Source organism: Sarcophilus harrisii, chromosome 1, assembly GCF_902635505.1.
Source record: "Sarcophilus harrisii chromosome 1, mSarHar1.11, whole genome shotgun sequence".
NCBI classification, from domain to species: Eukaryota; Metazoa; Chordata; class Mammalia; order Dasyuromorphia; family Dasyuridae; genus Sarcophilus; species Sarcophilus harrisii.
The window spans coordinates 493717922-493740737 of record NC_045426.1 but is presented as its reverse complement, the minus strand read 5'-3'; the positions used below and the strand labels follow the sequence as shown (position 1 = coordinate 493740737).

General features: G+C 35.8%; 1 protein-coding gene across 3 annotated transcripts in view; it reads left to right on the top strand.

The window, feature by feature from the left end:
* Positions 1–22816, top strand: part of GREB1L (GREB1 like retinoic acid receptor coactivator) — a 137138-nt gene that overhangs the window by 93919 nt on the left and 20403 nt on the right. For all 3 annotated transcript variants that reach the window (XM_031946546.1, XM_031946545.1, XM_031946544.1), the window contains 5 exons: positions 5556–5895; positions 13474–13589; positions 15418–15662; positions 17351–17907; positions 18912–19014. In XM_031946546.1, the coding sequence (XP_031802406.1) occupies positions 5556–5895; positions 13474–13589; positions 15418–15662; positions 17351–17907; positions 18912–19014 (1361 nt within the window). The remainder of the gene's footprint in view (positions 1–5555; positions 5896–13473; positions 13590–15417; positions 15663–17350; positions 17908–18911; positions 19015–22816) is intronic.

The following is a 22816-nucleotide window of genomic DNA, read 5'->3' as shown; positions in this document are numbered from 1 at the left end:
AATCTTGAAATTTATATCCATTCTTTACTTTAGCTTTTTTACACCTTATTCCTTACTTAGCCCTTACTTAGATTTTTATATCTTATTCCTGCTATATATTCTTCAAGCTAGTGACACTGACCTTGGTTCTCAGAATTTTCTCTGGCTGTTCGCCCATGTTCACAATGCTCTTTCTTCTCAACTCCTGTCTTCCATGACTTCCTTCCAGTTCCAACTAAAATCCCATCTTCTATGTGAAACTTTTCCCATCCTCTAGTTGGGAACTCCTAGCTCTAATGTCTTCCTTCTTTTAATTATTTCCTTTTAATCCTTTGTATAAGCTATTTTTGGTTGTCTCAACCATTAACTATAAAGGCAGGGATTGTCTTTTGCCTCTTTTTGTATCCCCAGATTTAGCACAGTGCCTGACACATAGTACATATTTAATAGATAATGCATTATATACTGACAGAATGCTCTCAGAAACTAGATGGGGATGTATGGGCACTGGCATTGCTTATTAAAGAATTGATTTGCATCCTCAAAGAGTAGAACCAGAAACCATGAGTCCTGGTTTCAGCCATGTGAGTCAAACATGCATCTCAAATTAGAACTATCAGAATGTAGACTGGACTAATTACCTGAGGCTTTCAAGGTGAGATACTATAGAGAGGATTTTTGGTTAGGTATAAATGAACTATAAGGCCTCTGAGCTTCTGTGATTCTGGATAGGCAGGAATTCAATAAATGAGAAGGTATAAATAAATTGATTGCAATAATAAAGTTGGGAGGTACATGAGACCCTATTTGCGTCAAACTGAAGTGATTGACAAGAGCAACATAAAGAAGATAATGCAAGACAGGAAATGGAAATAGCTCTGCAATACAGATATCTATTTTATACTCTGAAAGAGTGTGTGTATGGAGAGAGAGAGAGAGAGAGAGAGGGGGGGGGGTTTGTCTTAAAATGTATATGTGGTGTTTTAAGTATTTATAAATTGTAAATTTCAATAAATGAGAGAGCATTCTAGGCATTGGGAGCAAATGCATGGAGATGCATTGGACACTGGTCCAATTTGTCTACATTATAGATTGCATAACATATGAAATAAATCTGAAAGTGGATGATGGTGTCAAAAACAGCTAACATATGACTTTATGAGTTACAAAGCACTTTATATATTATCTCATATAATCTTCACAACTCTGTGCTTTAGGTACTATTGGTGCTATTGTTATCCCCACAGATGAGGAAACAAAGGCTACATTTAAGTGGCTTGTTCAAGCATAAGTGTCTGAGTCAAGATTTAAACTCGTCTCTACTATCATGCTGACCACACTATCTAGCTGAAAAATTCAAAAGAACTTGAACTTTATTCTTGAGATGATAAAAGAAACAATATTATCATATCTCAGGAATGCATAAGAAAGTTTTTTTCTGGTAGTATCATATAGGATAAGTTGGAAAGGGGACTGAGCATTGAGACAGGAGATCTCATCAGATAACAGGGGAGGCAAATGTTAATGAATGCCAGTACTAGGATATTGATAGTGAAAATAAAAAAGGGGAAAAGAGTAGGATAGATCCTGTAGAGGTTTAATAGATAGAATATCATAAGTGATGAAGAGAGATGAGTCAAAAGAAAACCTGAAGATTGTAAGCATTTGAGACAGAGTGAATGATAGGGCTCTTTAGACAGAAATATTAAGATCTGTTGTAAGAGAGATTAGTTTAAGGGGAAAGATAAGTTTGGTTTTGAACATGTTGACTGAAACACCAGCAAGATGTTACTATAAAGCAATGGAGATACAGGCCAAATGCTTAGCAGAAAGATGAGGAACAGAGAAAATAGATTTGGGAGTTCTACAATGAAACCCTGGGACAGAATGAGATTACCTAGGGACAGTGTGGCTCTAAAAGAGAAATGGGCCAAGGACAGACTCCTAGGAAATATTGATAGAAAGGGATCAAAAAGAGGGTGTGTCAAATTACAGTGTCAAAATTTCACAGAATGATCAAAAATAATGTTGGCAAAAAAATCCCCCAAATCTCTTAGTCTAAGAATATAAAATCAACAGAAATCTCTTTCTTTTTACCTTTTCATACGAATCAGGAGAAATCGAGGTCAGTTGCAAAATTACATGAGCCTTGTCAAGCTTCTTTTGCTGTTAACAGTGTCTGTCTGAGTTTCCTCTCTCTTAAAGCTCCTGGATATTCTGCATTCATCCCTACTTGTCCATTTCTTCCTTTTATAACCTGTGTCTCTTCTTCCTTCACTAGTGCTTTTTGGCCTAGCACAAGAAGTATGCTCATAGATTTGCAATAATGATTGCAATAATAATAATCTCTTCTTGGATTTATAATTATCCACCTAGCCCAGATGAAAGCTTCCTTACCTCCACCAAGATCTTATTCCTCCCCCTTCTAAAATTGGCCACCTGGTCTATATCTTCCTTCAATATATTTTCATTCAGATACTTATTATTTATATTTAATCTTTATTTCATTTCTGTTACAATTTATAAATACTTAAAACACCACATATACATTTTAAGACAAAACTTCCCCCCCCCCGTACATATACACACACATACTCTTTCAGAGTATAAAATAGATATCTGTATTGCAGAGTTATTTCCATTTCCTATCTTGAATTATCTTCTTTATGTTGCTCTTGTCAATCTCTTCAGTTTGACTCAAATAGGGTCTCATGTATCCCCCAACTTTATAATTGCAACATTTTTCTGAATACCTAAACTAAATACCTAAACTGTGTCGGTCTGGACCAAACCATTCCTTCTTTTCTTCAATATGTTCACTTTAACTTCTTATAAGACATCAAAAATATTTAGATGGGAATCAGGAGATCTACATTCTAGTGTTAGATCTATTAATAATGCTCCTGGTCTCATTTTCTTCATCTATAAAACAGGGTAAGAAAATTTTAAATAGTTAATCATTAAGTTACATTATTTTAGGCTCAGAAGTTCCATGAAACTGTTATAAACATTCTCTTTTCTCCTAAATCATCCATAATACCTCATCTCTTCATCCTTTTAGAGAATCAACTTTTTATTCCATTTATTCCATTACCAAGAAAATTGAAGCCATTAGGATGACCTCCTCCTCCATCTCGCCTTACTTTACAAGCCCTTGTTATCATCCTCCACTATTTCCTTCATTACTTTAGTTGCTACTTTAATCTTTGCCTTGCCAAGATCACCCCCTCTTCATATTATTCTTGATTTCTTCCCTCCTGTCTCTGTAGTAGATTGCCCCAATATTATCCACCCCCATACACATACACACACACTGATCATCATTCACTTTATATATACTGGTTCTTTCCATGCTGTCTACTCACTTGACTTCTGTTTGCCCCAGTTACTTCATCTGTAAAATGAAGATAATAATAGCATCTATCTTCCAGGGTTGTTTTGAACAAATGAAATAACAATTGCAAAGGGCTTAGCACAGTACCTGGCACACACAGTTAGCACCACTATATAAATGTTAGCTATTATTTTTATTATTACATTTAAATTCTTGGAATTTAAAACTCTTTACAACTTGACTTCTCATTACTTTTCTAGTTTTCTTATATATTATTCCCCTCCACATATGCCATAGTCTATTCATACTATTTTGTCATTTCCATGCCTTTGCCCTGACTGTTTTGTTTGCTTAGAGTGCACTTTCTTCTCATGTCTATCTCTTAGATTTCCTTCAAGACTCGGCTCAACCAATACATTTTACATGGAGCCTTTTTAAAAATCTTTCCCATCTGCTAGAGTGGCTTCCCCTGCCCCCTACAACTTTACATCACTTTACATATTGAATGTATGTACATTTTCTCCTTATTCAAATATAATTTCCTTGAGTATAAAATCTGTTCTTTTTTTTTTTTTTGTCTTTTGCTCTCCAGAGCTTAGCACTCTATACATGGCACAAATATGTATTGACTGTTTGATTAAATAACAAGAGTATCACACAATTCAGCAGTTAAACCTCAGTGGACAATAAGCTCACCCAGAATGTCTCAGGACATCACAATGGTAGCTCAGAATCTCGAAAGAAGAGTTCCATGAAGAATAAAAATAGAAGTTTATTTTACACTTTCCCTTATTGAGGAAAGTCCTAATTAGAGAAAGAAAAAGACCATATTTCTACTCAGTTAATTAATAGTTGTAAAATGCTTAGCATAATACCTGAAATAGAGTGTTTTTTTTCCAGTGTACTTGTAGTCTGACACATTGTAAGCACTTAATAAATTTTTATTGTCTGACTGACCCATCAGTACAGTAATGGGAGTGACAAGGAGAAGGTAGAGGGAGTGGATGATGAACCTCTCCCCTTCACCTAACCAAAACTCCTAGACTGATGCAATAGGGAGAAGACAAGGACATATAGATGTGTATTATCTTATCTCCATTTAGGCACTGGAAACTTATCTTAACCTAACATTTTCAAAATCTTGGGGGTATTATTTTCTCAGTTAATTAGCTCTATGAACCTAGCTTCAAGCTCTAAATAGAATTTAGTGCTTTAGGTATGAAATGACCCTTTGACCATTTCCATTTTACATATGGCCTCCTTAACAAATAGCGTCAATCTTCAGGTATATCTGAGGCTGGATTTGAATTCAGGTACTCCTGACTCCAGGGCCAGTGCTCTATCCATTGCAGCATCTACTTGCCCCCAAAGGGAATATTTTATAGAAAGATATGTTCATTGTATTTTCTGATGTTCAACTCTGATTTTAAAGTCCTTCATAATCCAACCTTTTCCTATTTTTCCAGGTTCTGCAGTACAGTGACCCTGGTCTTTCTAGTCTGTTTCTATGTATCTGCTAAAGCAATTTTATTTAAACTTCAAGACAATGAGGTAGTACAGTGGATCCTGGGCAGTTATTTAACTTTTTATCTGCCTCAGTTTCATCATCTATAAGGATAAGAATGGGCAGCTGGCCCAGAATTATGAAGAACTCAGTTTAAATCTGGCTCAGATATTTACAAGCTGTTTGATCCTGGGCAAGTCACTTAACCTTGTTTGCCTCAGTTTCCTCATCTGTCAAATGAGCTGGAGAAGGAAGTGGCAGAACCCGCTCAGTGTCTTTGGCAAAAAACAAACATACAAACCCAAGTGGGGTCACAAAAAATCAGATATGATTGAAATCAACTGAACTACAAGAAGGGTAATAATAGCATCTATTTCCTTATCCTTGTGAGGATAAAAATAAGAGTATTTGTAAAGCGCTCTGCAGACCTTAAAATACTATGTAAATGCTGGTTATGGTGATCATTAAACAGAAATTTGAACATGTCATTCTCTTATTAACTCCAGTGGCTCTCTGTTGCTTTGAGGACAAAGATATAAATTCATCTCCCTTTTAAAGCCCTTCGCAGCCTAGCGACACTCTTTCCAGTTTTCAGAAGAGCATCTCAGTGTGGTGGAGCCTCAATTGGCAAAGGCTTCGGTGACCAGCCTGCCTTCAATCTGACGTTGAGCCCCTGGCGGAGATCCCCAAGTTCAGCCGGCTATACTAAGTAACGTCATTGTACATGTTTTCTTTAAGGTACCCCAGGCTTCACAGCATGGTTATTCGCTGCTACCTTCTCATTCAACAGTACTCAGAAGCACTGATGGCCCTCACCACCATGGCGTCCCTCCGGGACCACAGCACGCCAGAAACGCTGAGCATCATGGATGACCTCATCAGCTCCCCAGGAAAGGACAAGAGTGGGAGGGGGCACATGCTGATCATTAGGGTGCCCTCCGTGCAGCTGGCCATGCTGGCAAAGGAGAGGCTGCAGGAGGTGCGGGATAAACTGGGCCTCCAGTACCGCTTCGAAATCATCCTCGGGAACCCGGCTTCAGAACTCCAGGTCGCCAGCCACTTCGTAGCCCGCATAAAGGTCAGCAACAGATAAGATGTTTCCACCTTCATTTTTCCAGTTATTCATCCTAGTCTCGCATGGATGCCTAATTGATCTTTGGTTTAATTTTTTTAATTTGTTTTTGGGTGTTTTTAGTTTTTTGTTTTGCTAAGTAATTGGGGTTAAGTAACTTGCCCAGCCTCACATAGTTATATATAAATATAATTTTATATAATTTATATATAATTTTATAGTTCATATAAATATATTTTATACATGATATAATTTATATTATTATATAATTTTATAATCCATATAAATATATTTTACACATAATATAAATTATATTATAATAGAATTTTTATAGTTTGTATATATTTTTATATAATATAATTTATATAAATATATTTTATATATAATATAATAGAATTTATATTATAATAGAATTGTATATAATTTATATCAATGTAATTTTATATAATTTATATGTAATTTTATTATCCTTATAAATACATTTTATATATAATTTATATCATAATGTAATTTACATATAGATTTTATAATCTATATAAATAGTTTTATGTGCAATATTTAATTATATTATGATATAATTATATATTTATATATTTTATGTGATTTATTTATATAAATATATTTTATGTATAATATAATTCATTTATGTTATAATATAAATTTATATTTATATATACTTATATTTATATATAATTTTACATAAACCATTTTATGTTATATAAATATATTGTTATGTTATATTTATGTAATTATAAATATGTAATAATATTAATTTATATAACATATTATATAATATGTTAAATACAAATATTTAAATAATATAGTTATATTTTTATATAATATAAATTTAAACAAATATATACTTATATATAATATATATTTAGATAAATATATATAAATTTAAGTTAAGTGTCTCAGGCTGCATTTGATCTCAGATTTTCATAACTCCAGGGCCAGTGCTCTATCCACTACCACTATTCAGATGCTCCAAAACTTGATCTTTGTAACAGCTATGAACAAATTCATTATTCAGTATTTTATTCTATGTTTAGTATTTAATCTTTGTGACACTTTTAAGGAAGGGGGGGGCAACATGTATAGTATAGAGAGGAAATAATAATAATAACCAGCATTGATATAGTGCTTTATATATGTTATCTCATTTAATACTCACTACAATTCTATAAGGTAGGGTCTGTAATAATTCTTATTTTATAGATAGGGAAACTGAGGCTTAGGTTAAATCCCTTGGCCAAGGTAACATAGTATATTAGTATCTGAGGTAGGATTTAAACTCTGACCTTCCTCATTCCAAGTCCAGGGTTCTGTCTGGTCTGCTGCTTAGCCTCTCACTCTGTATTTAGAGGACATAGATTCAAATTCTGTCTCTGACACTGACCGTGTGATCTGAGCTCATTCAGTCTCTCTGGACCTAAGTTGCTTTATTTATAAAATGAGAGAATTGGATTAGATCCCTCTGAGGTCTCTGGCAGTTCTAGATCTATGATTCCTTTTTTGAGGGATTTAATTATCTTTATAATTATAAATATAGTTTTAAAACTATACTCTGAGAACAAGAATTATCCCAGCTTCGCCTAGCCTCATTCCAATTAACTTCAGTTTTTAACCTATCTTGGCTGACCTGCTCCCACCATAGATTCTACTGAGTCTCATTAGGTTCTGTGATGTCTTCAAGAAAAAGATTACTTCCTGTCCCTCTTCCCTGCCCCCCACCACTCAGTATCAGACTACTAGTCTGAATACTATTCTGATTTATTCAGTTTCTTTTTTATTAACTTTTAAAACTTATTTTTATAATTTTCCCCAATTATATGTAAAACAATTTTGAGTATTCATTTTCACAAGATTTTGAGTTCCAGATTTTTTCTCTCTCCCCTCCCCCTTCCTAAAATAGTAAGCATTTTTGGTTAAGAGTTTTAAAAATATATGTGTGCATGTATATGCATATATGTATATATACACATGTATTGTCTTTGCTTGATTTTAACCTCAGCCTCAGGTTCAAGGATCCTTGTCTTCAGTTATCCTGCAATTTATATGCCTACCCGATAATCAAAGGGAAATGGTACAGATGAAAGCAAAATATTTACAGCCTGGACATTGATTCAAATCTTAATTCTGTTACTTACTATTGTATGATCTTGGAATAGTTTCATCATCTATAAAATAACTAAAGGAATTGATCTAAATAACTTCCAAAAGTTTTTCTGGCTCAAAAATTAATGTCCCTTTTAAGCATCTTGAGTTGGTATTCATGCTACAGGTACAAAAAAAGGAAATAGCTATATTTAGTCTAATATTTACTGACTGTTCAAGATGAATGAATATAATACATCTATCTTATCATAAATAAGATAGAGTTATTTCTCTTAAATATCAAAGGTCCTATCTAGAAAATTACCCATTCACTAATTTTCTTCTGTAAAAAGCATTCTGTGGAGTGCCTTGTGTCATGTTGAACAGCAATTGAGAACATAACATAACAAACCAAAAAGTAGAAGAAACTCTTGATTTTTTACTAAAATCAGCAATTTTATTGAGTCATGAAGTATGGTACTTTATGGATAATCATATCTCCCTCTGATTTTTTGTTGGAATATGATACATTTGCAATTATGAATAATAGTAATTGATGAGATTTTAGTAAAGTGACATTGAGTTCATGGAATGTTACATATGTTACATATCATTTTTTTCTTATGTTTCTCCTAAGTTCTAAGATTTGCAATTATTAACAAAATCTCAGATCACATAAGTGGCAGTTTAGATCCTCATTGTAAGCTTCTGTTGCTTATAATCTTCCATTGGCCATTTGGAGCATCTGAACTTGAAGGTTATCATTATTTGGTCATTTCTGACTCTTTGTGACACTATTTGGGGTTTTCTTGGCAATAGTTTGCAATTTCCTTCTCACAATCATTTTTATGAATAAGGAAACTGAGATAAATGAAGTTAAGTGCCCAAGGTCACACAGATAAGTGTCTGAAACCAGATTTGATTTCAGGAAGATAAATCTTCCTGACTGAAGGTCTAGTGCTATGCCCATTTCACCACCTAGCTGCACTTGAAGGTAGCAAGATTTTAAGATATTCATTGCCTAGCAATACATTGCACAGAGTAACACTTGATAAATATTTGCTGAATGAGATGTATAATGTATATACTTTTTGAACAGTGCTAATAAAATAAGAAAGGTGAAGGAGTTCAGGCAGGTAAGAATAACTCCTTATGCTTCGTGTTCTGTTGCTGCAAAGCAGTGAGAACCAAGGACTAAAGATCTTTTCTGATTTTTTTTCTAATAAATACTATCCTGTTTTAGTTACCCTTTTATCCATGCTAACTTGGTGGCTTATTTATACTCCCAGTCACTAGTTCAGAGTCCCTTAGGAGAAAACTAAAACATAGTAAAGCTATTTTTTTGTATTAACAAAATAAAAGTGAAGGGTCTTTAAAGGCACTATTAGACCAGCATCTGTCCTTTAAAGCTTACATTGACTGTGAAACTCTCAAACCAACATCCGATTTAATTGCAAAGTCCCAAAAATGTGAGTTTAAAAACACATCCCAATCCAGAACTTCCTAATAGACAACTATATAGTTTGTTTCAGCCACAACTAGGTCCTTAAAAAAAAAAACTCCAAAAATAGAAATAGTTACAGGGCCCAGACCCAGTTTGCTTCTCCTTTCATTGGAAATATTGAAATAGAATTTGTAAAATTACTTCTTGTTATTAGAAATCTTTTTAAGGAGTTGGGCTCAGAAGATCTCTTAAGATCCAAATAAATCTATTGTGAATCTATGTGAACCTTCCACATAGTTCATATCAGCCTAAATCAGAGCCAGACCATCCTTGTGGATTTAGTAGACTGTCCAGACTCAACCAATCTAGACTTGCTTCCTGATATAGTCCCAGACTGCTAGAATATCCTTGGATAATTTCGATTTCAGTCTTGCACTGTGTTCCACATAGTATCCCATGACTCCAGAACAGCTCTAGAGATTCCTTGAAAGAATGTCTACACGGTACATTTAAACAGTTTGTATTATCACCTACTCTTCCAGACCCCAAACCCAACTCCCCCCCCCCATGTCAAAATGACTTAAAATCTTAAAATTATAAGGACAGATCAAGACCCTTTTGGTAATCTCTTCTTTTAGCAGTTAGGGAAGTAGCTATGTGAAAATATTCTAAGATCTTCATACCATAGGCAAAACTGTAGCAGCTCTGTCAAATAGTCCAACATTTACCAATTTATTTCTTTACCATTTCCCTCCCCTTTTAAGGGTGGAAGTAGGTCCATCTAATTGTCCTATCTATTTCTGTTACAGTGTCTCAATTTTAACTGCCCTATTTTATATTGTATTCAGTTTACTTGCCTCAATTTCAAAAGAAATGGAGAGAGGAGCAGGTAGACAAATAGAGAGAGAAGGAAATTTCTCTAGAACAGATAAAGCCATTTTAAAAATAGTCTTCCTTGACATTGAGCTTCAAGGTCATTTCCTAGACTAAACATTTAGCCACACTGTTCTGACATTTATAAAAGCGATAATGTTTTAATGTTTAAAACTCCTTTGGAGGGCAGTCTCATTCTAAGTCCCTGATCAGTTGGGAAAGATATCTGGGCAAGTAACATTGTAAATGAAAAAATAATTTTCTGTGCTACTAGCCAAGATTATAAATGATGTTTGTTATTTTTTGTCAAGTTTTGAAGACAAAATTCCTTGTAGCTATTCAGTGTAGCTACTGTTCTCCCACCATCCTGATCTGATTCTAACATACTTGGCAGTACAGTAGACTGATGAGGTTCCCAGAAGAGTTTCTTTAAATCCTATAGATAATAAGAAAGTAATGAGCAATCAGCACTAAAATAAACCCTGAAGTGCTTAAAAAGAAAAAAAGAAATAAACAGCATCATTCCTCTTTCAAAGAATCTTCTCACCAAGGTAATTCAACAAATGTGCATCAATCAAATGAAGGATATTGAGTTCTCTTTTATGTGCCAAATATGTGGGGGGAAATATTTTCCAAAAGCATCTTTTTCCTAAAACTGTTTTATTTTTTCTTTCTGATGAAATTAATTGTAGGATTCCAAAAGCCCTTCAAACTAATTACTCAGAATGGTCAGTTCCAAATGACAGCTGAACAAATTGGGCTATGCTTTTCTGCCTTCAGATACCTGTAGTTGGAATTTCTTTGATCACAGTTTCAAATTGAAGGAATTGTGGATACATTTATGAAGATTAGTTTCCTTAATATGTTTTAAATGATTGTGCATGTATAACCTATTTCAGATTGGGGAGAGGGGTAGATAAGAAAGGGAGGAAGAACAGATTGGAACTCAAAATCTTACAAAAAATGAATGTTGAAAATTATCTTGTATTTGGAAAAATAAAATATTGTTGAATTCAAAAAAAAGGAAGGAAAGAAGAATAAAAGAAAGAAAAGATGAGCATAGTGCTCTCAGAAAAACCTGGAAAAACTTCCATGAGCTCATACAAAGTGAATTGTACTATGTACAAAGTACAAAGTAACAGCAATAATATAAGATGATCAGCTATGGGAAAAAAAAAAAAGATTAGTTTCCTTTCAATAGATCTCCATTCTTTATCAGGACATAAACAGATGAAAATTCTCATTCTCTATCATAATATTATTTTATTCACTGACTTTTTAAAATTCTAGTTTTTACTTGTCACCCACTGATTATTTTTAAGTGTGTAAGTGTTCTGAATGCATGCAAGACTGTATTTTCATCATTTCCCATCTCTTTCTACCCTGCTTCTTGGTTTTCACTTTTGACTATCAGTGTGATCAGACCTTAGAAACTGCTATAGGATTTAGTGGATAGAGTTCTGGGCCTACAGTCAGAAAGATTGGAGTTCAAGTTTTCCTTTACCCACTTACTAGCTATGTGACTCTAGATAAGTCACTTAACCTCTACCTATCCTTAATTTTATGGAAAAAGAAATGGTTAACCAATCCAGTATCTTTGAAAAGAAAAACTCATGGCCTGCATTAGCTATGATCTATGGGGTCATAAGTCAGATACAAGTGAACAATAGTCACTAAGCCCAGCCTAATTCTTGTTGTACAAACCCTTAATGAAAGCATAAACACAAAGTCTTATGAATTTTATCTCAAAATAATAGTAATTGTAGTTATGTTAGAGAGTGAACTTTTTGTAGCAAAGTAGACAACTAAGATGGAAATAACATGATTATTATATTTGAAAATCTTTAAAGAAGTTATATTTTCAGTCTTTAACAGAATAACCTTTTGGAAAGGCTAGTAAGTTTGAAGTCTTAAGTAGTAGTAGTTTATGTTGGTTGACTTAAAAGAAATGTAGCAATTTATAAAGCAAATTTGACAAAGGAAAGGTAAAGAGCTTATAAGAAATATTTATTTGGTGATTAATTTTCTGACTGAAAGTAGTATCTATTTAAATGAAGTTTACAAATTCATCATTTATATATAAAGCTGTCTTTTGGGGGTCCAAGTCTGCAGGTATTTATTTATTGGGATTATTAAGTTGTAGGCACTGTGCTAAGCATTGGAGATACCAAATATGAGAAGGAAAAAAAAATACAGTTCCTAAATGCATCTAAGGAACTTATATCCTGATGGAAAAAGACATGACATAAAAGAAACCTATCAGGTTGAGGGGTGAGAAAGGAAAAAATGAAGATACTCGGTACCCAGATGTTGTAGAGAAAGTATGGGAGAGTCAGATGCATAGCCTGGAGAACAAAGATGTGGCTGACTTTAAATGGAGGTTCTGAGAGAAATCAGTTGATCAGAGAGAGCAGCTGCAGGGTACTTCCAGTGTGTGAAGTCCAGGGGCAAAGTGAGCTTTCATGGTGAAGAGTTATCTATGGCATAGTAGAGGAAGACAGGAGAATCCAGAATGCAATTTAGAAAGCAAGGAAAACTTTTTCAGACAAAAATTCCAGGGTGTTTATTTGTGAAGAGAGTGTCTTTGGGGTCTTTTTCATTGTTAGATCAGAAGACCAAAAATGTATAATGTTATCTATTTCATCATATTTTATATCACATAAAATTATAATAGCTAAAATTTGTTTTCTTGTTCAGAATTTACATGATGTTTCAGATACATGATTTTGTCTGATGCTCACAATAGCTATTCTCTTTCCTGTTAATAGTAATCCAGTGTTAAAAATTGGAATAAAACTATGTCACATTCTACCTTAGACTGAATTGATCTATATTCTTTTGTGGGATAATGCATCCCTATATTACAAGAGTTCTTAACTCTATAGATGAGCTCCTCAGAATAATGTTTTTAAATGCTTAAAATAAAATACATAAGATTATAAATAAAATCAGTTCCATTTGGATACAGTTATCAATATATATGTATATATATTTTTAAAGTTCATAGACCCTAAATTAAAAATCCACAATCCCTCATATTCATCAACTAAATCAGGATTCCTTTGGGATTGTAACCTTGTCTAGAATTTAGTTCCCCAGATGTAGGTGAAGATGGACTTAACTGAAAATAACAGAGGCTTAATTTTATCAAATGACTTTTTTCTTGGCAGAGTTGGAGAGGAAATGAACAAGAAGAATGGGTTCCTCGGACTTATCAAGATTTAGAAGGTCTACCCTGTATTGTAATATTAACTGGAAAGGACCCTCTTGGAGAAACCTTCCCCAGGTATTGTTAAACAACCATTTCTCACCCTCTACCAGTCATTATTTAGAATGAAAGGTTAAGGCCAAGAAAAGTTAATAATGGCCACGTATTCTATTCTTTGTCTGTGCCTAGAGCACAGCTTGGTAAAGAAGGATGGGAAACACTGTCTGATTTTCTTCCCTCTGTAATATCCAGAGGCTGCTACCTTAAAAATAAAAGATACCCTGGTTTTGGAGAAATCCACAGGCTTAGAAGAGGCAACCAGATGGGGAAGACAGCTGCACAAGAGAATATTGCCTACTGTGGGTGAAAAAGTACCCTGTACTCTGAGTGGCTGAAATAATATATCCTGTTGACATGTTAGGTCTATTCCTGTTGATTCAAATATGTAACACAAAAGTGTTTTGCTTTGGAAACATGTCATCATTGTCTTTCTTCTTTGTCTTTGTCTTCTTCCTTTTCCTTTTTCTCCTTATCTTCTTTCTTCTCCTTCTCCCTCCTTTTTCTCCTCCTCCTCCTTCTCCTTTTTTTCCTTCCTTCTTTTTAGATTTATACATGTACATTCATTTTTATCAAAGCTTTTTATTTTCAAAATTTCAATTGAAATTTCAAAAAATTTCAAAAACAAAATTGTCCATATATATGGACAATTTTTCAACATTGACCCTTGCAAAACCTTGTGTTCCAATTTCCTCCCCACTCCCCCACCTCCTCCACCCAGACAGAAAGTAATCCAATATAATACATTCATTTTTTTTTCTACTTCCATATGAGTCATGTTGGGAAATAAAAATCAGATCAAAAGGAAAAAACATGAAGAAAAAAGGTGAAAATAGTGTATTTCAATCTGCATTCAGTCTCCATAATTCTCTCTCTGAATGTGGATGGCATTTTCCATCCAAAGTTTATTGGAATTGCCTTGGATCACTGAATTGCTGAGAAGATCCAAGTCTATAGTTGATCATCTCACAGTTTTATTGTTGCTGTGTATAATGGGAAATAATCCTTCTTGAATAAAAACCTTTTAAATTTGTGAGTAAAATCTCACAGTGTGAGGATTAGAAAATTAGTCAAACTAGCCTTTCATGGATCATTTAGTAAAATGTTTATCACCTGAGAGAAGTTCAGGAAAGGAATAATGTGACATAATGGATGGAGAGAAAGCCTTGAAGCCAGGAAAATTTGTGCTCGGGTCCTCCCATCTTTGACTTGTACTGATCTGACCAATACTAGCAAGTTGTTGGACCTTTAAAATTTCAGGGAAGTAATTAACTTGTGTTGACAGAGGAATTTCCTCAACTGGTCTGGAAATTTCCTATTTCAGAAGAATCACAGATCCAGCCCCTATCCCTATTATTGGGGGAGAGGCTACATTTTTAAAATTTGGATGCACCTGGACATTTAAGAAAAATCCATGAGAATGTTGCCCAGTGCTGAGTTTATAATCTAGAGAGTGACAGACAGACAGACAGAGCCAGAGATGGGAGCATCCCTCTACATCCCCACTCATTTGTCAGTTTCAGAGGAGGGATCCTATAAGTGTAGACAGCAATAAGAAGGATTCTTGCCTCCCAGGGTCAAAACAAGTCCCAGAGAACCACAGTGCTGGAGCAGTAGCCATGTCTACCTCAGTAGTCTCCCTAAGCAATCCTGATCCCCATGCACTCTTTTGTGGAGGTAGGAAGTGTCATTGTCAGTGATACAGAAGGGATGGAGGCAGAAATGGTACATGTCCCATACCAGATCCAAAAGACATTTGGAATATCTCTTGCAAATAAACAAACATATGTACACAGCTGTTTCCATTCAAAATGCAAAATTCAGAAAGTGAACATATTTTTTTTAACAGATCCCTGAAGTACTGTGATCTCCGGTTAATCGACTCGAGCTATTTAACTCGAACAGCCTTAGAACAGGAGGTGGGCTTGGCATGTTGCTACGTCTCCAAAGAAGTCATCCGAGGGCCCATTGTTGCCCTGGATCTTAGTGAGAAAGAGCATGAGAGAACGAGCAGCAGTGAAAATGACTCTGATGAGCTGCTGATTGATTTGGAGAGACCCCAGAGCAATAGCAGTGTAGTCACTGGAACATCAGGTCAGTGATTTAGTTAATTTTTCTTATGTCTTTCATTAGGAGGGATTCTCCAGGCAAAGAGGCATAAGGTATTAAAGAATTAGGAAGGGCTGGCTGGGACTACAGAGCAGATAGAATTTGATTTTGCTTTTACAGTACCTTTCAATGACCTCAGTCACAGAGTTCTGGAAAACGATAATTAGTAATATGACAACAAAGCATTTCTTGAAAAAGCTATTAACCACCCAGAGTAATTCACATCCATTTTCACAATTTCCCTTAATCCTTAAGAGTATCAAGAAGTAGGGTCAGTTAAGTGGTGCAGTGGATAAAGCACCAGCCCTGAAATCAGGAGGACCTGAGTTCAAATATGACCTCAGATACTTAACACTCCTAGCTGTGTGACCCTGGGCAAGTCACTTAACCCTAATTGCTTCAGCAAAAAAATACTGAAATCCTGTTGGATATTATGGTAGGGTACAATGTTATTTGTCCTTAGCCAAATTCTTTCCAGTGCAGAAGCTTTGAGCCTGTGTTCATTTGCTGAAATAATTTGGCTAGCTACTTCAGTGACAAACCCAGCTGTGATGTTAACATTTTTTCTTTTACCCAATATGCCACCAAATTGGTGATTCTAAGTAGAACATGGGTAATTTGTATGGGCAGCCTTCTTCTTGGCTGTGTTCTAATGAGAGTGATATAGCTGCTAATATATTTTCATTTCCCTACTGCTCCCCCAGATCTCTTTGCACAAGAACTGGCTACTCCAATGTAATGGGGGGAGAGAGTAATCGAGTCTCAGGATTCTCTTTGAGGTAGTGAAGCTCGTTACTGAAAGTTTATAAGAATCCCCCAGGTGATCTGCAGGCTACTCTCTTATATAAGTATTTGTAATGTAACGTGACCAGAATCTGATCCAGATTAATGGTCTGCTTACAATTACACAGCCAATTAGTACCTCATCAAAAACAATACCGCTTTTTTATTCTGGTTGGTATTTTTTGGTGGTAGCTGGTGGGAATCAGCGAGGCAATGATCCCTAGAATCTTCTGCCCTTCCAAAGGTGATTTAGAGATTCAGGAGGTAAGGAAAACACTATTCTTTTTGGTTGTGGTAGCACCTTGCTCTCTGAAATCCCTCTAGCTTGTTGATATTACACCTTCAGGCTCAGTGTAGTTCCTCAAGAAACACAGGGATTTTGAGCAAGTAGTTCTTTTTTAAAAAATAATTTCCCTCTTTTATTTATTTTTATTTTAAAGCTGTTTTTATTTTCAAAACATATGCATGGATAATTTTTCAACATTAACCCTTGCAAAACCTTGTAGATGGCAAGTAATCCAATATATGTTAAATATTGTAAATGTTTGAATTCAGTATATGCATATCTATTTATACAATCATGCTACACAAGAAAAATCAAATCAAAAAGGAAAAAAAATGAGAAAGAAAACAAAATGCAAGCAAACAGCAACAAAGGAGAGAAAATGCTATGTCGTGATCCACACGTAGTCCCCACAGTCTCTCTCTCGGTGTAGATGGCTCTCTCCATCACATTGGAACCGGTCTGAATCGTTGAAGGAGTAGTTTTGATTCTTTCCCCCCAGGCAGCCGACATTACTTCCCCCAGACTCTGCAAGGTTGGGCAGCACTCCTGTACCGAGCATCCTTGACAAGAGGTTGTGGGATGGTCTCTGTTCTTCCTCTTCCAGGTTCCATAGCAGAGAACGGAGTGAGCTCCTCTTGTGCAGCCCAGAAGCAGAACTCAACCCACAGCTTCCACCATGCAGCCAACAGCTCAAGGCTTGAGGAAGGCGTTTCTCCGGAACCGGCCACCGGGGACCCCTTGAAGCAAGAGTGTGACTCCCTGGGCCATCAGATGGCAAGCAGCACCAGCTCCAAGCCTTCCTCTTCTTCCTCCATGTCCCGGACCTTCCAGTGGCCAGGACAGGCCAACAAAGACTGCCGGTCTTTGAACATGTCCCTTCCGCGCATTGTGATATTGTCCAAAGCCGCCTACAGCCTCCTAGGCTCTCAGAAGAGCGGGCAGATGCCCTCCTCCACCTCGCTCCTTCCGCACGCTGACGTGTCGTGGGTGAGCTCTCTGAGACCCTTTTTGCACAAGGACATGACCAGTGAGGAGCAGTCCCTCTACTACCGGCAGTGGACAGCTGCCCGGCAGCATCACGCTGACTACAACAACCAGGGGGATGCTGCTGGCTCCCGGAGCTTCCATCCCCGCAGGCTGTTGCTCACAGGGCCCCCGCAGGTGAGTGCCCCCTTAGTGGGGAGAAGTGGGCAGGGAACCCGGAAACCTGGGCATTGTAGGATAGGAACATCTAGGAATGGCATAAGGGATGACCTAAAGAATAAAGGTCACCTGGTAATTAAAGTGTTGGAATTAAGCCAATAATATTATAAAAGAAAAACAGAGCTCTCTGCTGAAAAATCCCTATCATTTCCTATTGCAAACCCCACCCACCAAACCAGAAGCAATCTATGTATATCCCCAAAAAAATTTCCAGTAGGGAAATTAAATAAATTATATTATTATAGAACATTATAATACAGTTAAGATTTCCAGTATGAGGAATATAAAAAATATGAAAAGCTCTTTAAGAAATAATCCAAAGTATCAGAACATAATACATATGATCAAACAGTTAATAATAAGCATTTTAATATTTGCGAAGCACTTTACACGTTATCTCATATTAAGGATAAAATGAAAGGTATAATAATAAGCATTTTTATACTTGGAAAGCACTTTACACATGTTAACTCACATTAAAGATAAAATGAAAGATAGGTGCTGTAATTATCCTCATTTTACACATGAGGAAATTGAAGCAAACAAGATCAATTGCCTGGGGTCACACAGCTGATAGGTATCTTGGGCTGTATTTGAATTCAGGTCTTCCACAACACCTTGATACCTAATGTTGTTTGTCCTAGATGATCTCTAGTATGTCCTCCAAGTCTAAATTTTATAAGTCTAAAACCCATCAATTTTACCCATAGGTAAATGATGAAAATATTTTATTGAATTGCATATTTATTTTATATGATTTTGTTCTTTATAGTAAAGGTTGTGTTTTATGTGTTTAGAAAAAGAAAAGAAATAACATTCTTATTATAATCCCTTCTGAGTTAGAAGTAACTGATGCCTTTTTTTTTGCTAAGGTAATATTAGTTTATTATTAATGAAATGTTTTTTTTTTTTTCTTCTTCCCATTCTGTTTTCCTTCTTCTGCTTCAAAATGATTTCATCAGGTGGGAAAAACTGGCTCCTATCTGCAGTTCCTCAGGATTCTCTTCCGCATGCTCATCAGGTTACTAGAGGTCGACGTGTATGATGAGGAAGAGATTAATATCAGTAAGTGTAGCACAAGCATTCTCAAAGGCCTTTTTGTGAAGTAAAATGTAGGAGGGAAAGAAGGGAGAGTATAAATTACAGAGAAAATTAAATTGTCCCATATTTCTGACATCTTCTGGAATTTCATTTGTAAAAGCCTTTTGAATGAAGCCTTCTTTTTTACCCTCACAGACATCATGTTGAGTGAATTAATAGATGCCTAGTAATTTATTTGTTGAGTGAATGAATGGAAATGAATGGAAAAGCATTTGTTCACCACTTAACTATGTGCTGAGGACTGTGCTGAACACCAGAAAGAAAAGTGAACTAGGCCCTGCTTCTGAAAGAATTTTATATTCTAAAAATGGGAGAACGTAGAAAAATATAGAAGGTTTTGCCTGCAGGGAAAATAGAAAGGCCTTCTAGATTATATCATCAAGGCAGATGGTATTGAGAAGATTAAAGAATTGAAGATAGTAGGATAGGATAAAATTTAATGTGTACATATTCTCATACTGTGTTGTCTAAGGAGCCAGAATGTATTCTTAAGTCAGCCTCTGTCTCTTTTGAGCTTTGTCCCTATTTTTATTAAAAAGACAATTAAACGGCTAAAGAAATTAGAATTTAAAGTCATTTCCTTATTTCTAGTAAGATATAGGGAACAGGGTTTGGTGAGGACAGTAGTCAATCAAACAAATGATTCTAGTTACTGGTAATGATAAAAACTCAAATTTATGTAGCACTTTAAGGTTTATAAAGTTCTTTGCTTTCAACCCTGTAAAGTAGACAAGGAGAGGCTTTCTTGTTTGGGTGAGAAGAAGAAAGTTCAGTAAGTTAAGACCTTATCTCCCCATATTTTTTTTCCAGTTTGGTCTCTTTTCACTCTTCAGAGTGTAATCATCTTGCTCTTTGGTCTCAAGTCTAACAATGAGATGGATGCTAGGGAGGAAATGATATCCTGACTTGCTTATACCTGTTGTTATTTGTCCTTTCTTGTCAAGGAGGATCAAGACCTCAGGGAGGTGATACCATGACATACAAATAAACTGGATTTAAGTTAGGGAGGACTGGGCAAGGTCACCTACCTTTCTTTCCCTTCCAGAGCCATTTGGGTCCAGTGGCCAGATATAGATCGGGATGACTGGGATTTTTAAGCTAAGGTCTTTAACAGATCTCAGTTTGACAAACAATTTCCAATTAGTCAGTAAAACTAGGTGAAAAATGAGGCAGAAAATGGCCCCTATTATCTACTCAAAAATATATAGATACAGTTATATAATCAATTTGGGAGGAGAAGATACTCAGGGTTTTTGGCCAAAACAGAAATAATTATTATTTACATTTACTTTGAGCCAGTCAGAGCCCAGAATGACCAAGTGGGGCTTGGCCTGAGATCTATTGTTGACCAATCAATGAAAGCCAGAGTGATTTGGGTTTAAGGCATGATCTTTAAGAAAGAAATCTAGCAAATTCCATCTAGAAACAGATCAGATGCTAGAGTACCAGGAGCAGGCTAGAGCCAGCTAGTACTAGCTTAAGAGAACTGATAAGAAGTTGGCAAATGCTACAAATCTAGGTTTGATTTATTGTCTTGTCTAGATTTAGAAAAAGTGATGGAGAAATTTTTGTAAAATTTTTAATAATTTTTATTTTTAAGATACATACAAAGATAGTTTTCAAAACCTTACAAAACCTTGTGTTCCAAATTTTTCTGTCTCCTCTAGACAGCAAGTAATCAAGTAGGTTTAATTTAACCTAATCCTAGATTAAATATGTCTTCTGAACATATTTCCTCATTTGTCAAACTACACAAGAAAAATCTTGTCAAAAAGAAAAAAAATTAAATTAAATTTTAAAAAGCATGTAAACAAGTTGAAAATACTATGTTGTGATCCACCTTCAGTCCCCATAATCCTTTTTCTGGATCCAGGTGGCTCTCTCCATCACAAGTCTATTGGAACTGGCCTGAATCACCACATTGTTGAAAAGAGCCACATCCATCGGAGTTGATCATCACATTATCTTGTTGCCGTGTACATTGTTCTCTTGATTCTGCTCATTTCACTCAGCATCAGTTCACAGAAGTCCCTCCAGGACTTTCTGAAATCATCCTGCTGGTCATTTCTTATACAACAATAATATTTCATAACATTCACATACCATAACTTATTCAGCCATTCCCCAGTTGATGGGCATCCACTCAATTTCCAGTTTCTGGCCACTACAAACAGGGCTGCCACAAACATTTTTGCCCATGTGGGTCCCTTTCTCTCCTTTAAGATTTCTTTGGGATATAAGCCCAGTAGAGACACTGCTGGATCAAAGGGTATGCACGTATGGATAGGCTTTGGGGATAATATTGAGAAATTTTTTATAATAGAGATTAAACTTTAAAGTATAATACATACTTTTTTTAAAAATTAATTTTACAAAAAATCATTTGTTAAACATTTACCCCCTACCCCCTCTTCCCCCCACCCTCTCAGTCCACAACAGCAAAGGTCTATGAATTCTGCTTCAATATAGATCAGACCTTTAGTTCTAGGCTGCCTTAGGGACATTTCTTAAAATTTATGCAGACTGAGAGTTCACTCCAAGGTAGGCCTGAATTAGATGAGCCACCAGAGATTAGGTAGGTTACTTTCTGATTGCCCTGAGACATTGATGAAACATTACCCTTATAATACTTTCTTTTTTTCCAGTTATATAAAAGATAAAGTGAGCTGAAACCTCTAGCTGAACTCTGCAGACTACGTCCCTGGCATGCTCCTAAATGGGGCTGGAGCAGACCTCTAAGGGCTATTCCAGACACAAACTAATCCTTCAAGCCTCTGCCCTGGGGCTAAATTAGAATTAAATTTATTTCCAGAGTATAAGGGCCTAAAATGCTCTTAATCCCAGGCATCTCATTACTCATAAAACATCCCCAATGCCCCTGAAGAAACCTTAGCCATCGAATTTCCTTACTTCAGAAGATTCCATGCCATTCCACTCAACCTTTATTAAGTGCTACTGTGGGCAAGGTTCTGTGGAATCCATGATTTTACCACTGAGTATTCCCTCTACTTGTATAGATCATAGGGGCTAGAGCCACGAGGTGGCTAGAGAGAGCACTGGGCCCAGAGGCAGAATCACTTGAGTTTGAATCCAGTACCATTTATTAGCTGTGAGATCTTGAAGCAAGTTACTGTACTGCTGCCTGCGTCAGTTTCTCCAGCTGTACTAGAGAGATGATAATAGTACCTACCTCCCAGTGTTGTTGAGAGGACCGGTGGAGATAATACTTATAAGATGTGTTTAGCTTAGTGTCTAGCACAGAATAAGTACTATATTAAAAATGCATAGTCCCTTTCTCCTTCACTTTATATCTTTGTTTGTGGATTTTATGAGTTGCTCTAGCAAAGAAAAAATCACGATGGATAGTCTTCCAGTGATTAACTAATGTGATTTGTGTATGTCTTTAGTCATTTTTCAGTGTCTTGCTTTTCATCACTCCATTTGAGGTTTTTTTGGGCAATGATTGGTGTGTGATTTCCTTCTCTAGTTCATTTTACAGATAAGGAAACTGAGGCAGACTGGATTAAGTGGGTTAATACAACTAGCATCTGAGTCTAGATTTGAACGCATGACGATGGGTCTTTCTGACTCCAGACCTAACATTCTACCCATTAAACCACCCAATTAGGCTAGTCCTTAAACAGATTATACAGTCCATCACTGACTTATATCACTTGATGGTCTGATCTCACTAAACTTTTGTCTTCCAGGAATAACCTTTGAGAACCTAAGACCACCTCCTTGGCAGAATGTGACACTAGACTAA